The sequence below is a fragment of the Salmo salar genome, chromosome 03 (assembly GCF_965601325.2).
Source record: "Salmo salar chromosome 03, fSalSal1, whole genome shotgun sequence".
In the NCBI taxonomy this organism is placed as follows: domain Eukaryota; kingdom Metazoa; phylum Chordata; class Actinopteri; order Salmoniformes; family Salmonidae; genus Salmo; species Salmo salar.
The window spans coordinates 14479194-14494930 of record NC_138293.1 but is presented as its reverse complement, the minus strand read 5'-3'; the positions used below and the strand labels follow the sequence as shown (position 1 = coordinate 14494930).

The following is a 15737-nucleotide window of genomic DNA, read 5'->3' as shown; positions in this document are numbered from 1 at the left end:
GGCGGCGATGGCTGCGCCCGGCTGGCGGGCGGCTCTGGCGGCTCCGGACAGGCGGGCGGCTCTGATGGCTCCGGACTGGCGGGCGGCACTGGCGGCTCCGGACTGGCGGGCGGCACTGGCGGCTCCGGACTGGTGGGCGGCTCTGGCGGCTCCGGACTGGCGGGCGGCTCTGGCGGCTCCGGACTGGCGGGCGGCTCCGGACTGGCGGGCGGCTCTGGCGGCTCCGGACTGGCAGGCGGCACTGGCGGCTCCGGACTGGTGGGCGGCTCTGGCGGCTCCGGACTGGCGGGCGGCTCTGGCGGCTCCGGACTGGCGGGCGGCTCCGGACTGGCGGGCGGCTCTGGCGGCTCCGGACTGGCAGGCGTCTCTGGCGGCTCTGGCCCAGGATTCACCAGGCTGGGGAGACATGAAGGAGGCCTGGCTCTGGGTGCAGGCACTGGACTCACCAGGCTGGGGAGACCCACTGGAGGCCTGGTCCGTGGAGGCGACACAGGAGAGACCAGGTTGGGGAGACCCACTGGAGGCCTGGTCCGTGGAGGCGGCACAGGAGAGACCAGGATGGGGAGACCCACTGGAGGCCTGGTCCGTGGAGCGGCACAGGAGAGACCAGGATGGGGAGACCCACTGGAGTCCTGGTCTGTGGAGGCGGCACAGGAGAGACCAGGATGGGGAGACCCACTGGAGGCCTGGTCCGTGGAGCGGCACAGGAGAGACCAGGATGGGGAGACCCACTGGAGGCCTGGTCCGAGGAGGAGGCACAGGATAAACCGGGCTGTGGGGGAGCACTGGAGTTCTGGTACGTAGGCTCTTTACCCACACTCCAGGCTGAATGCCCACTTTGGCCCGGCACGGGCGGAGCGCAGGCATTGGGCGAACTGGGCCCTCCCAGCGCTCTGGAGACACAGTGCGCAGAGCCGGTGCAGGATAACCTGGACCGAAAAGGCGCACCGGAGACCAGACGTGCTGAACTGGCACAAACAAGCTCAGGTCTACCGCCTGACTCCGCCAATCTCCCCGTTTGCCCCCCCAAATTTTTTTGGGGGGGCTGCCTCTCGTGTCTGTTGCGCTCCCTTTCCTCATACCAGTGCCTCTCAGCTATCGCTGCGTCGATCTCCCACTGCGGGTGGCGATACTCCCCAGCTTGCGCACATGGTCCCTTTCCGTCCATTAATTCTTCCCATCTCCAGGAATCCTGAACGTTCCTCTCCATCTTCTCCAAAGTCCATGAGTCCATATTACTTTCCTTCTCCTGGTGCCTCTCCTTCCTCCGCTGCTTGGTCCGTTTTTGGTGGGTAATTCTGTAACGGCTGTCTTCGTCGTCAGACGAAACAGAGAAGTCATCGTCTGAGAAAGTGGACCAATACGCAGCGGAGTTAGTGTTCATCATTGAAGTTTAATTTACTAAAGAACAGTACACAAAACAAAACAAGAAAACTGACAGCCAAACAGTCCTGTCAGGTGCAAAACACTAAACAGAAACAATTACCCACAAAACCCCAACGGAAAAACAGGCACTTATGTGTGACTCCCAATCAGCAACAACACTCTACAGCTGTGCCTGATTGGAAGCCACACGGCCAAAATCAACGAAACAAACCAACATAGAAAAATGCACATAGAACACCCTGGCCTAACCAAAATAAAGAACAAAACCACTCTCTATGGCCAGGGCGTTACAACCTCTTGTCTTCATGGGCTGTTCCACTCAGAGAGTGGCAGGGATCAACGTGGGCTACAGTGACACACTGGACCAGTGGACTGTATGAAAATACCCCTCATTACTGTGCTGCACTTTACTGTGTGACATTTGTTACCTTTGGCGATACAAATCCTAACTCAATTATTAATGTTCAGTCTCCCTATGCTGTCTCTACGTCATTCACTTTATATAGACCACTGACTGTATTGTGTACTCAACATATTGCACCGTTGTAGCCAAAGCAACCATCGCTGATAGGTTGGCAAATATTCTAGTCTATTCTATTCTGTTATTATTTTACCAGGTTTCTCCCTCTCTGTAACTCCAACTGTTCCTGTCTGAATTATGTCTTTAACCCTGTGTGTGGAGCGAACAACACAGAGTACATCTCTCTCTGTCACACTGGCTACACTAATGTCACTACCGACCCACTAAACTCTCACAGAGTCCAGGTACTGAATAGGTTATCCTTGAGTTATATCACTATATCAAATCCCCTGTCAAATACTGTATATCAAATCCCCTGTCAAATACTGTATATCAAATCCCCTGTCAAATCTTCATTCTTCCACCTCCACAATATTTCCAAAGTCAGGTCCTCCCTCTCCCGTCCTGCCGCTGAAACCCTCATACATGTATTAATCTCCTACTTTCCCGGCATCAACGCAAGCTCCCTCTATAAGCTCCAAATGGTTCAGAACTCTGTAGCCCGACTCCTCCAGCCCAAAGTCGTGGCAGCACATCACCCCCATCCTCCATGAACTCCACTGGCTCCCTGTCTCTCAACGCATTAACAAGATCCTCCTTCTGACCTACAAAGCTCTTCTCCACCTTGCCCCCCTTTACCTCTCCGACCTTCTTCTCCCCTACCAACCCACACGCTCACCACGCTCACCACAGCAGGCCACCTTGACGTTCCCAAGTCCAAGCTCCACGGCTCTGGAACTCCCTCCCTCCAGCCATCTGTGACTCAAAGTTCATCACCATCTTTCAGTCTCTCCTAAAGCCCCACCTCTTCTCCTTGGCCTATCCCTAACCACCCCCCCCCCCCCCCCCCCCCACACACACACACACACTCAAATCAAATCAAATGTTATCTCTCTCTCACACACACATGCACATCACCTGCTCCCTCACTCACACACTGGCACATCTCACTCTTTTCCCTGCTTAAACCACTCCCCATTCTCTTTGTTTCATGTCTCTGTTTCTTCCTGCTGCTAGTCTGGTGTTGCCTTGTTTGATCTGTTTAGTTTCTACAATTGTAAAGCGACTTTGGGTCCTTGAAAAGTGCTACAAAAGTCCCATGGATTAATATTATACAATATTATTACTATTAGAGGTTATTATTATATATTATTATTATTATATAATATTATTATATATTATAATTAGAGATAATTATTATATATTATTATTATTATTAGAGATTATTATTAGAGATTCTTATTATTATTAGAGATTCTTATTATTATTAGAGATTCTTATTATTATTAGAGATTATTATTATATATTATTATTATATATTATTATTATTATTATATATTATTATTAGAGATAATGATGATTATATATTATTATTAGAGAGTATTATTAGAGATTATTATTATATATTATTATTAGAGATGATTATTATTACGATATATTATTATTATATATTATTATTACAGATTATTATTATTATGATATATTATTATTATTATTATATATTATTATTATATATTATTATATATTATTATTATATATTATTACTTTAAGAGATTATTATATATTATTATTATATATTATTATTAGAGATTATGATTATGCTATATTATTATTAGAGATTATTATTATTATTATTATATATTATTATTAGAGAATATTATTATAGATTATTATTATATATTATAATTACAGATGATGATTATTATATATTATTATATATTATTATTAGAGGTTATTATTAGAGATTATTAGTATTATTATATATTATTATTAGAGAATATTGTTATATATTATTATTATTAGATTATTATTAGAGATTATTATTATATATTATTATTCACGATTATTATTATAGATTATGATTATTCTTATAGATTGCTATTGTTATTCTAGATTATTATAATATATACTTATTATGATTATATTATGATTATAATAATATATTATTATATTATTATTATTATATTTGATATCTAGCCTGGTCACAGATCTGTGGCAACTGGCAAGACAGCAGTATTTCAAAGACATTTGGAAGACTGTAATATAAACTAGTCAGAGGCTGCATAACCTTTTGCTTATGCATTGTGTGTAGCTGTGTGCCCGCTGTGCCTGCTGTGACTGTTGGTGGGGCTGTCATGGGGATGGGCACTGCCCGTCCAGGTTCCTCTACCAAGAGCAACCCCCATCTCCTGCCCTCCATGATCCTCATGGTCTTCACTGGATTCATCCCACAACCCCATCTACACTGAACAAAAATATAAACAAAACATGTAAAGTGTTGGTCCCATGTTTCATGAGCTGAGAAAAAAATCACAGAAATGTTCCATTCACACAAAAAGCTTATTTCTCTCAAATTTTGTGCACAAATTTGTTTAGATCCCTGTTAGTGAGCATTTCTCCTTTGCCAAGATAATCCATCCACCTGACAGTTGGGGAGTATTTCTCTCTGTAATAAAGCCTTTTGTGGGGAAAAATTCATTCGGTTTGGCTGTACCTGGCTCCCAAGTGGGTGGGCCTATGCCCTCCAAGGCCCACCCATGGCTGCGCCCTTGCCCAGTCATGTGAGATCCATAGATTAGGGCCTAATAAAAAAAATTAAATTGACCTATTTCCTTATATTAACTGTAACTTAGTAAAATCTTTGAAATTGTTGCATGTTGCGTTTATATTTTTGTTCAGTATAGATTCCAAATATGTTTCAACCCATATATTTCATATATACTTCAGCCTGGTTGCCAGCCCTTGTTGTGTTTAAACTGGCCATTGACTACTCCTGTATCTGGTGGAAGCAGGCCTCTGGGAATAAACTGAGCGCCTGCGGTTACTATAACAACAAACAACATCCTTCGGAACAGGTGCAAATGCACTTGATGTGCTTGTAAATTAGGGGTCACCACGAACAAAGTCTTGTTGTCCTTGTTTTTTGTGAACTTTTAAATTTACACATTTTAGCAGATGCTCGTATCCAGAGCAACTTACAGGAGCAGTTCGGGTTAAGTGCCTTGTTAAAGGTCACATCGGCAGATGTTTATCCTAGTCAGCTCTGGGGATTCGAACCAGCAACCTTTCGGGTTATTGGGCTACAGGTGGGCCAGTGCTCTTATTCCTGGCTGGCTGGAGATTACAACCAGCACAGGCCTGGCCTGAGTATTGAGAAGGAGCCTGGGAGGCCGGTGTAAGAGGAAGGCACTGAGCCTGAGAGGGTCAAGGCCATTGGATCCTTCAGCTCAAGTTAGATCACAATACTGGAAACACTATGGTTGCAGGTTCAATTCCCGCATTGGCCAATTAAACTGAATATGTGCCACTGTTAATGGCAGCTCTGTTAGTAGCTTTGGATAAAAGTGCCTGCTAAATGACCATGTTATTATTATATTATGTAGTATTAACATTGTAGATTTTATTTTGAAGGGACTTTTGATAACTTCATATGGGATTTTGATAAAGGAATGTTTTCGGTTTGCTTATCATGAAAAACGGTATATGCTACGGGTATATTGTACAGTATTCGCTTCGTTTTTAATTTTATGAAGATTTGTATCAATGACACTATATGTGAATGCATGTGAATGTCATATTACTATAACAAATTGTTTATAATACAATGTGTTTGGAAAAAAAACGAACCTGAAAACACAGCTATTGCATTATGTTACTTACTTTGCTGAATATGCATACACGGTGTAAATGTAAGGGATAACGGTAGAAAATGCCATAATATTTCAGAAGGTGAGAGAACGAATAAGGTGAGGTCGCGCACAGGCGCACACGCATCCTAAATTGACAGGACGATGCTGAGCTGCATTCCCATTATGTGAGCAGAGGAGGATCCCGACACACCGATAGTGAAAGAAACAACGCCTCTGGATCAGAAAACCTGTATTATAATCCGATAGAGTTTTATCGCTGTAACCATGTCCGCTGGAGGAGACTTGGGGAACCCTCTGAGGAAATTTAAACTCGTCTTTTTAGGAGAACAGAGCGGTGAGTCGAGCATTTTGGAGAGCCTTGGCTTGGAGGCTTGCTTGGTTAACAGTTGCCAAACATGCTAATGCATCCTGAAGGCCATAACTGTGTTATTTGGTCTATTTGAAAGTTGTCACTATTTTGTAAATGTTTTGAGAGGTCGTGTAATATGTTAGCTCAACCAACCAATTCACTGGTTCCTGTCACGGTTTTGTTTTTGTAGAAAATGTGATTAGTCATCCATTGTGATCTAAAACGTCATGAAATACATCTGTCTTCCCGGGTTTCCAGATGTTAATATTTTATTTTAACCAATTTCTCTATTTAAACATGTTTTCTTTTTATATATCATTGGTATTAGAGAAAGAATACAGTAGACGACGTGAAATACGAATTTGGATGTTTTGATGTGGTGCAGTGACCGGCAGAAAGATTCGTTCTGTTTCAAGATTATAATAACATGTTATCACAGTTCCATCGTTGATTATAGGCGTAAATGTAACATTACAATGTATGACATGACAAGCTAGAATTTGTTTATGGTTTAAAAGGAATAAATAGACAAACAGATCCCATGTGTCAGTTCGGGACACACCCAGGTTGGCGATGTCTGTAGAATGTATAAACCTCGCAGTCACTGTCTCCAATCTCCATCACTTGACTCACAGTTCCGTAACATAATGATAGTCACGAATGGTTTTTCCGTGTCGTAACATGATGATGTATTCAATAACTCAATCATTTAGGGAACAATGACTGTTTACGTGGTTAATATGGCACAGATTCAGGAGTCTAGATCGATAATGGTTTAGCGCTATAAACCTCTTGGAATATGTGGTCACTGGTCACACATCAGACAGTCGGAATGGCTATACACATCTCAGTACGATCATGGAAGTGAAAAATACTATTGGTTTATTTAATAGAATGAATGCTGTGTTAGGGTGTGTGTGTGTGTGTGTGTGTGTGTGTGTGTGTGTGTGTGTGTGTGTGTGTGTGTGTGTGTGTGTGTGTGTGTGTGTGTGTGTGTGTGTGTGTGTGTGTGTGTGTGTGTGTGTGTGTGTGTGTGTGTACCGTATGTGCGTGTGTATGTAATGGTAGGTGTCATGGCTTTCCATAGACAATTAATCTGAGATGTAGCTGCCCATGGTGCTCTCTCTCTCTCTCTCTCTCTCTCTCTCTCTCTCTCTCTCTCTCTCTCTCTCTCTCTCTCTCTCTCTCTCTCTCTCTGTCTCTCTCTCTCTTTCTCTCTCTCTCTCTCTCTCTCTCTCTCTCTCTCTCTCTCTCTCTGTGTGTGTGTGTGTTTGTGAGCATGTGTGTTATTGCATTTGTATGTCGCTAACACCCTAATGGTTTTCCGTAAGGTATGTGGTAATGTAGCGGTGTGGTGCTGATTTCAAGCCTGTAATGGCCACTGCCCATAGCCTTCTGTAGGTTACTAACTGTGATGTACTTAGCTACAAGGAGCCTAAGACACCTAGACAAAGCGAGTGCAACATTATCCATAGGCAAGTTATTGATTTCGTAACAGTATGTATTTACTGTATGTATGTATGTATTTATGTATATATGTATGTATGTATGTAGACAATGTATGTTCTGCACGGTACATACAGGTAATTGCCAAAATAAAGGAAACATAAAATGTCTTAATAGGGTGTGTCAGAACAGCTTCAATGCACCTTGGCATAGATTCTACAAGTGTCTGGAACTCTATTGGAGAGATGTGACACCAGTCTTCCACAAGAAATTCCATCATTTGATGTTTTGTTGATGGTGTTGGAAAATGCTGTCTCAGGCACAACTCCAGAATTATTTTGGCAGTTAGCTGTATGCATGTATGTATGTATGTATGTATGTATTTGATTGAAAAAAGTCAAGGGGTCTGAATGCTTTCTGAAAGCAATGTATGTACAGAGCGTCAGGAAAGTATTCAGACCCCTTCCCTTTTCCCACATTTTTTTACGTTACAGCCTGATTCTAAAATGTATTAAATAAAACATTTTCCTCATCAATCTATGCACAATACCCCATAATGAAAATGATTTGGAAAGGCACACACCTGTCTATATAAGGTCCCACAGTTGACAGTGCATTTCAGAGCAAAAACCAAGCCATGAGGTCAAAGGAATTGTCTGTAGAGCTCCGAGACAGGATTGTGTCAAGGCACAGATCTGGGGAAATGTAGCAAAACATTTTTGCAGCATTGATGGTCCACAAGAACACAGTGGCCTCCATCATTCTGAAATGGAAGAAGTTTGGAACCACCAAGACTCTTCCTAGAGCTGGCCGCCCGGCCAAACTGAGCAATCGGTGGAGAAGGGCCTTGGTCAGGGAGATGACCAAGAAGCCTATGGTCACTCTGACTGAGCTCCAGAGTTCGTCTGTGGAGATGGGAGAATCTTCCAGAAGGACAACCCTCTGCAGCACTCCACCAATCAGGCCTTTATGGTAGAATGGCCAGACGGAAGCTACTCGGAAGCCACTCATCAGTAAATGACACATGAAATCCCACTTGGAGTATGCCAAAAGGCACCTAAAGGACTCTCAGACCATGAGAAACAAGATTCTCTGGTCTGATGAAACCAAGATTGAACTCTTTGTTCTGCCAAGTGTCACGTCTGGAGGAAATCTGGCACCATCCCTACGGTGAAGCATGGTGGTGGCAGCATCATGCTGTGGGGATTTTTTTCATCGGCTGGGACTGGGAGACAAGTCAGGATCGAGGGAAAGATGAACGAGCAAAGTACAGGAGATCCTTGATGAAAACCTGCTCCAGAGCGCTCAGGACCTCAGACTGGGTCGAAGGTTCACCTTCCAACAGTACAACGACCCTAAGCACACAGCCAATACAATGCAAGTCTCTGAATGTCCCTGAATGGCCCAGCCAGAGCCCGGACTTGAACCCAATCTAACCTCTCTGGAGAGACCTGAAAATAGCTGTGCAGCGATGCTCCCCATCCAACCTGACAGAGCTTGAGAGGATCTGCACAGAAAAATGGGAGCATCTCCTCAAAATACAGTGGTGCCAAGCTTGTAGCGTCATACCCAAGAAGACTCGAGGCTGTAATTGCTGCCAAAGGTGCTTCAACAAAGTACTGATTAAAGGGTCTGAATACTTATATAAATGTGATATTTCAGTTTTTTATCTTGTATACATTTGCAAAAATGTCTAAACCTGTTTTTGCTTTGTCGTTATGGGGTATTGTGTGTAGATTGATGAGAACCCCCCCCCCAATTTAATCAATTTTAAAATGAGGCCGTAACATAACAAAATGTGGAAAAAGTCAATGCGTATGAATACTTTCTGTATGTATGTATGTATGTATGTATGTATGTATGTATGTATGTATGTATGTATGTATGTATGTATGTATGTATCTATGTTCACCCTTGTGTTCTGTTCATCTTCCAGTGGGGAAAACATCACTGATCACCAGGTTCATGTACGACAGCTTTGACAACACATATCAGGTAAAACTTGTCTCCTTCATTTAATGTTCAGGTACAAACAAATTACAGGACATAAATTACAAACAAATTACAGGACATCAATTATAGTACAAAGGGCAATACAAATCTAATTAGCATAGATTTGATTAGATGTCAGTACTTGGCCTACAAACTGAATAGCTTTTTATGTTTCCTATCTATCACAATACATATTTTATTTTGTGAATAACAAACTATAGAGGGTGAAACACTGTACCCTGTGGGATTTATTTTATTGTTCTATTATTGCTAATATCACTTTCCTGTTGTTTTATTTGACAGGCAACCATTGGGATTGACTTCTTATCAAAGACCATGTACCTGGAGGACCGAACAGTAAGAAACTCTGTCAGTTTCCTGAAAGGAACACACAGATCAACACAGACTACATTATTTCTACACTTTTAGTGGCCTAGCATGCTAACTAGTACAATAGCACTCCAATTCTCCTAGTATACAATACATACTAACTATACCAGAGGAGGCTGGTGGGAGGAGCTATAGGAGGACAGGCTCATTGTAATGCTTGAATGGAGTAAATTGATTGGTATCAACCCTATAAATTATATGGAAACCACATGTTTGGCTCAATTCTATTTATTCCATTCCAGCCATTACAATGAGCCCATCCTCCTATAGCTCCTTCCACCAGCCTCCACTGAACTATACATACTTGTACATACTACATACTAATTACATCGATGAGGCATTCATAAATGACAATGTATTCTCATTTAACTTACCTGGTGAAATTAACTTAAATACACGTGTCAATACAGAGCTGTTGTTTAGCCAGTACTGTATCTCTGTGTATGCTATCTATCTAGGTGAGGCTGCAGCTGTGGGATACAGCTGGCCAGGAGCGCTTCAGGAGTCTGATTCCTAGCTACATACGGGACTCTACTGTCGCTGTGGTGGTGTATGACATCACAAGTGAGCACTGCAACTCACACAACAAGCAGAACCACACGCACACACACAGACACAGACACAGACACACACACACTACTATAATGTACTATAATGGCTTGTCGTTTTGGTGTACACAGTAAAATACAGTAAAAAGGTTGTAAATTATGTATTTCCTCCACAGACATGAACTCGTTCCAGCAGACCTGTAAGTGGATTGATGATGTTCGAACAGAGAGGGGCAGTGATGTCATCATCATGTTAGTGGGCAACAAGACAGACCTGGAGGAGAAGAGGTGGGTCTCGTTCAGGGTTCCCCGACTGGCAGCCCGCGGGCCGTATTTGGCCCACTGGTGGTAGTATTTGTCCCCCAAGGTTGTTGGACATCATTTTTTATTTATTTGATCTTTATTTAACTAGGCAAGGCAGTTAAGAATAAATTCTTATTTACAATGACGGCCTAGGAACAGTGGGTTAACTGCCTTGTTCAGGGGCAGAACGACAGATTTTTACCTTGTCAGCTCGGGGATTCAATCTAGCAACCTTTCGGTTACTGGCGCAATGTTCTAATCACTAGGCTACCTGACGCCCCAGGACTGCAAGACCGTAAAAACAACAGGAAATCAGCTCCAAGTTATTTTAATGTAAGAAATCTGGTCCCAAGTGTTACCATGCATAATAGAAAGATAATAGAAAGACACATGATTGTATACAAATGTCAGCAAGGTTTGTAATGAATATGTTTTAGTGAAACATATCTGTCTGGGCTTCTTGCGGTTAATTTGCACTCTACAAATTATTAGTTATTATGTTCCGGCCCCCCGACCATCCTCCAAAAAAATGTGTTCTGTGGCTGAAACTAGCTGATGATCCCTGTCTGAAACTAGTTGATGATCCCTGTCTGAAACTAGTTGATGATCCCTGTCTGAAACTAGTTGATGATCCCTGTCTGAAACTAGTTGATGATCCCTGTCTGAAACTAGTTGATGATCCCTGTCTGAAACTAGTTGATGATCTGTATCTGAAACGAGTTGATGATCCCTGTCTGAAACTAGTTGATGATCCCTGTCTGAAACTAGTTGATGATCCCAGTCTGAAACTAGTTGATGATCCCTGTCTGAAACTAGTTGATGATCCCTGTCTGAAACTAGTTGATGATCCCTGTCTGAAACTAGTTGATGATCCCTGTCTGAAACTAGTTGATCATCCCTGCTCTAGTTTATATCTGATAAATGTCTTACATATACACTGACTGTACAAAACATTAGGAAGCCATGCTCTTAGCATGACATAGACCGACCAGGTGAATCCAGGTGAAAGCTATGATCCCTTATTTATGTCACTTTCTAAATCCTCTTCAATCAGTGTAGATGAAGGGAGGGAGACAGGTTAAAGGATGATTTTTAAGCCTTGAGACAATTGACACATGGATTGTGTATGCGTGCCATTCAGAGGGTGAATGGGCAAGATAAAATATTTAAGTGCCTTTGAATGGTGTATGGTAGTAGATGCCAAGCCACCTGTTTTATGTGTCAATAACTGCAACGGTGCTGGGTTTTTCACACTCAACACTTTCCTTTGTGGATCAAGAATGGTCCACCACCCAAAGGACATCCAGCCAATTTGACACAACTGTAGGAAGCATTGCAGTCAACACGGGCCAGCATCCCTGTATAAGCTTTCCGGAGGGGTAGTTTGTCTGCCTTAAAGCTACTTTTTCAATCCCTTTAAATTGATTATATATGCATTTACTGCGTGAACATGAGTCACCTGATTTGATTCAATTATGCATCAATTGTTCAACATCATTGGTTCTACATAAATCATTTACGATGTCTATCAAGTATTTCCCTTGAAACATTTGAATGCATGCTATGGTCTGATTCTCCCACAGGCAAATCACTATTGAGGCAGGAGAGCAGAGAGCCAAAGAACTGAACGTGATGTTCATCGAAACTAGTGCCAAGACAGGCACCAATGTCAAACAGGTGATTCTTGCTATATACATTTAGCATTTCTTAATTAGGCAGTCAACATTTCAGAATTTTAGCTTCTTAATTTGCTTCATGTCACTCACTCAAACATACGATTTAGACTGTGGAAATTCTTTCTAGTATGTTGTTTTATTATGTTAGTTTGATTCTATTCTTTCAAACTATTTCCCCTCCTCTCTCGCTCTCTCTTTTCCTCCCTCTCTCTTTTCCTCCCTCCCTCTCTCTTTCGCTCCCTCCCTCCCTCCCCCCCTCCCTCCCTCCCTCCCTCCCTCCCTCCCCCTCCCTCCCTCCCTCCCTCCCTCCCTCCCTCCCTCCCTCCCTCCCTCCCTCCCTCTCCAGCTGTTTCGGCGTGTGGCAGCAACCTTACCTGGGATGGAGAGTTTGGACGATGTGAACCCTGAAGGCAGTATCCTTTAGAACAGAGAGAGTGAGTGACTCAACACTGTTAATCAAGGCTCAGAACAATGAAGAGAAACTCAGTAGAGGGAAAGAATCCTTTAACTCATTGTGGTTGCTGGTACGGTAATAAAGAAGTAGGCAGAAATAGGCTGCCATCTCCTGTGCAGTGAACCAGTAATATGATCATTGGTTTGTATGGAATCTATACTGCCCTAAGAAGGCAAAGTTCAGTAACTACGTTATGGTACTTCATGATGTATTTTGATCGATTGGCTTGTTCTTGTTTCAGGTAACTAAATACCACATTAATCAGATAACATACCTGGCCTTTACAACAGATGAAAGGTTTTGTAGGGCAGTATAGGACAAGGGGAAAGGATCCCCCCTGATGATGGTATAGCAGGATAGCAGCCTAGTGACGGTATAGCAGGGTAGGACCTAGGGAGTAGAGCCCTACACGGGCATGAAATTTAAGCCTGAGCCCTTCCAATACCCACAACATTCAGGCCCTACTGTTCCCTGGCCCGTACTGTTAGCTGCTCCTCTCTGTCTGTCCCCCGCTCCATCCCTGCACTGCTGCGTTTATCTGCTCCAATACGCTCTCTACATGTGTGAGTATCCATAACAATGGCTCCGCTTGGCTGCTCACCGGACGAGAGAGGGACTGACTGAGTTGGCTGTTCACCGGACGAGAGGGGGACTGACTGAGTTGGCTGCTCACCAGACGAGAGAGGGACTGACTGAGTTGGCTGCTCACCAGACGAGAGAGGGACTGACTGAGTTGGCTGCTCACCAGACGAGAGAGGGACTGACTGAGTTGGCTGCTCACCAGACGAGAGAGGGACTGACTGAGTTGGCTGCTCACCAGACGAGAGAGGGACTGACTGAGTTGGCTGCTCACCAGACGAGAGAGGGACTGACTGAGTTGGCTGCTCACCAGACGAGAGAGGGACTGACTGAGTTGGCTGCTCACCAGATGAGAGAGGGGCTGACTGAGTTGGCTGCTCACCAGACGAGAGAGGGACTGACTGAGTTGGCTGCTCACCAGACGAGAGAGGGACTGACTGAGTTGGCTGCTCACCAGACGAGAGAGGGACTGACAGTTGTTAAGTAGCTTCTTTAGATCACTCTAAACTCTGACAAAAGTGTGAAATAATCTCTCCAGTTGACACCGTGTTATGATGTTAAGAGATGATTCTACAGAGACACTGAATAAGAGCAGGAGGGTGTGAATGGCTCAGCTTCAAAATGTTATTGATCAATTGAATAGTTCTTGAAAATGATACCCAAGCCTGGCCAATACCCTAGTTATTGATTTAAAAAACAGGTCCTTCCTAACCCGATGTATAATGTCGGGGCCCTTAGTGCTCAAGTTGGGTAGCAGAGCTGTACTAGGGAGACATGATGAAGAATACACTATTGTGGTTGGAAGGACGGTGTACTGTAGTGACATATAGTGTGGAATTGTGTGATTGTGTGTGTGGGTGTGAGAGAGAAAGGTAGAGGGTCTATTATATTGCATTAAACTATGTTATGTGACACAGTTTTGTTGTTTAGAATGGAATATTCAGATAATGTTTAACCATTTTCTATGTATTTCCCAAGTTTTCCTTAATTGGACACTTTCCAGTGATTGACATAAAGCTGGACAAACCAGCAGAACCCACTGTCCCAGAGGGCGGGTGCTCGTGTTAATGCAGAGCTGTCGGACAGCTTCCTTCACACCATAGGCTTGTTGTGTTGCTTCCTACTGGTTAGCTTCCAGTTGACTTTTCTGATTGGATATTGGCCTTATACCGTATATATCCGATTAGACGAATCAAGTGTTATTTCAGTCTTCAGTTGTAAAATATTGTATACTTTGTCAATATGTAGCTAAGTGCCAGACAAGAAAAAAAAAAGAAAAAAGGGAAAATGGAATGAAACTTGAATTATTTTCGCCGTTATGTTTTGTATTTTTTTATATAAAAGGGAAAGCACCAAAAATGAGGCTTAAATGGGGAAAAGTGGGCCAGTCCATTTTCAAGATGGCTGCCCTGTCTGAATGTCTGCAGCACGCATGCACGCTGATCTCATGCCTCTCCTCTGGCTCCCGAACCCCGGGGCTGGTCGACTAACTTAGAATGTTTTATAGCGTAATAATAGCATACTCATATCAACAATGTGTCCCAATTCATATTCCCCACAGGAGTTGATTTACCATAGATTCACCCTTAAGTTACTGTAGCTGTGAAAATGTGTAACTCAATGGGCAACTTTTATAGAACAACTGTGCTGTGGTACAAGAAGAAGAAAAAGCCAATGGAATTTCACATGCCCTCCCCCCGTTCCCCCGGCAACTCACATAACGATCCACTGTACTGCACTGTATATAATAATGTAATATGTATGTTGTGAACGTCCCTTAGTAGAAGTGGTCATTGTTCACCGGTATGAATAATGTAACAATGTTTAATGATTAATAAAAGCTTAAAAGTGGTCTCGTCTTTCAAAAGTGTCTCTTCTGCTTTACCCGTCATTATATTTATGATCCTTTCAAATACATACTGTATATCAGACTAAGTCAGAATATAACATGTTTTAATTCTACATAACATGATCCTCTCATTTACAGTTCAAATTGTATTTGTCACAGGCTCTGACAACAGGTGTAGACCTTCCCGTGAAATGCTTACTTTAAAGCCTTTAACCAACAATGCAGTTCAAGAAAGAGCTACAAAAATATTTACTAAAAACTAAAGTAAAATCGTAAAAGAAAAAAGTAATACAATAACGAGTCTATATACAGGGGGTACCGGTATCAAGTCAATAGCTATTTAATGATGTTGGGCATGGTGGGCACATGGTGGGGGAAATGGAGAACATGGTTAGAGACTACTACCTATTTGACACTACCAGGGGTCTAACCTGCTTTTGAAAGCAAAAGTCAAATTGAAAACATAATTGGCAATATTGATTTTCATTAATAGCAAGCTAGAAGGACTGATGGTTTGCTTAGCTAATCTACTGTAGCAAGTCTGTTTGGTTAGGTAACTACTGTAGCTATCTAGGAAACTTGCCAGCTAGCTATT

The 15737-nt window shown here is 42.8% G+C and overlaps 1 protein-coding gene across 2 annotated transcripts; it reads left to right on the top strand.

The window, feature by feature from the left end:
- The first annotated feature begins 5676 nt into the window (after positions 1–5676).
- LOC106598876 (ras-related protein Rab-6B) lies at positions 5677–14731 on the top strand. 2 transcript variants are annotated; one of them, XM_014189896.3, is made up of 8 exons: positions 5677–5890; positions 9288–9346; positions 9647–9700; positions 10192–10297; positions 10458–10569; positions 12168–12261; positions 12607–12673; positions 14297–14731. In XM_014189896.3, exons 1-8 carry the CDS (start codon positions 5821–5823, stop codon positions 14359–14361), a joined length of 627 nt encoding a protein of 208 aa, XP_014045371.1. In that variant the 5' UTR covers positions 5677–5820; the 3' UTR covers positions 14362–14731. The 2 variants fall into 2 exon arrangements, with proteins under 2 accessions (XP_014045371.1, XP_014045370.1); XM_014189895.3 differs by having other exon boundaries at positions 9647–9712.
- Positions 14732–15737: the final 1006 nt, after the last annotated feature.

What these genes read in the sequence shown, in the direction of transcription:
- LOC106598876 (XM_014189895.3), top strand. Translation starts at nt 5,821, where the DNA reads ATGTCCGCTGGAGGAGACTTGGGGAACCCTCTGAGGAAATTTAAACTC. An exon ending in GGTGGTGTATGACATCACAA is followed by an intron (nt 10,298 to 10,457) that starts GTGAGCACTGCA and finishes TTTCCTCCACAG; the next exon opens with ACATGAACTCGTTCCAGCAG. An exon ending in CAGGCACCAATGTCAAACAG is followed by an intron (nt 12,262 to 12,606) that starts GTGATTCTTGCT and finishes CTCCCTCTCCAG; the next exon opens with CTGTTTCGGCGTGTGGCAGC.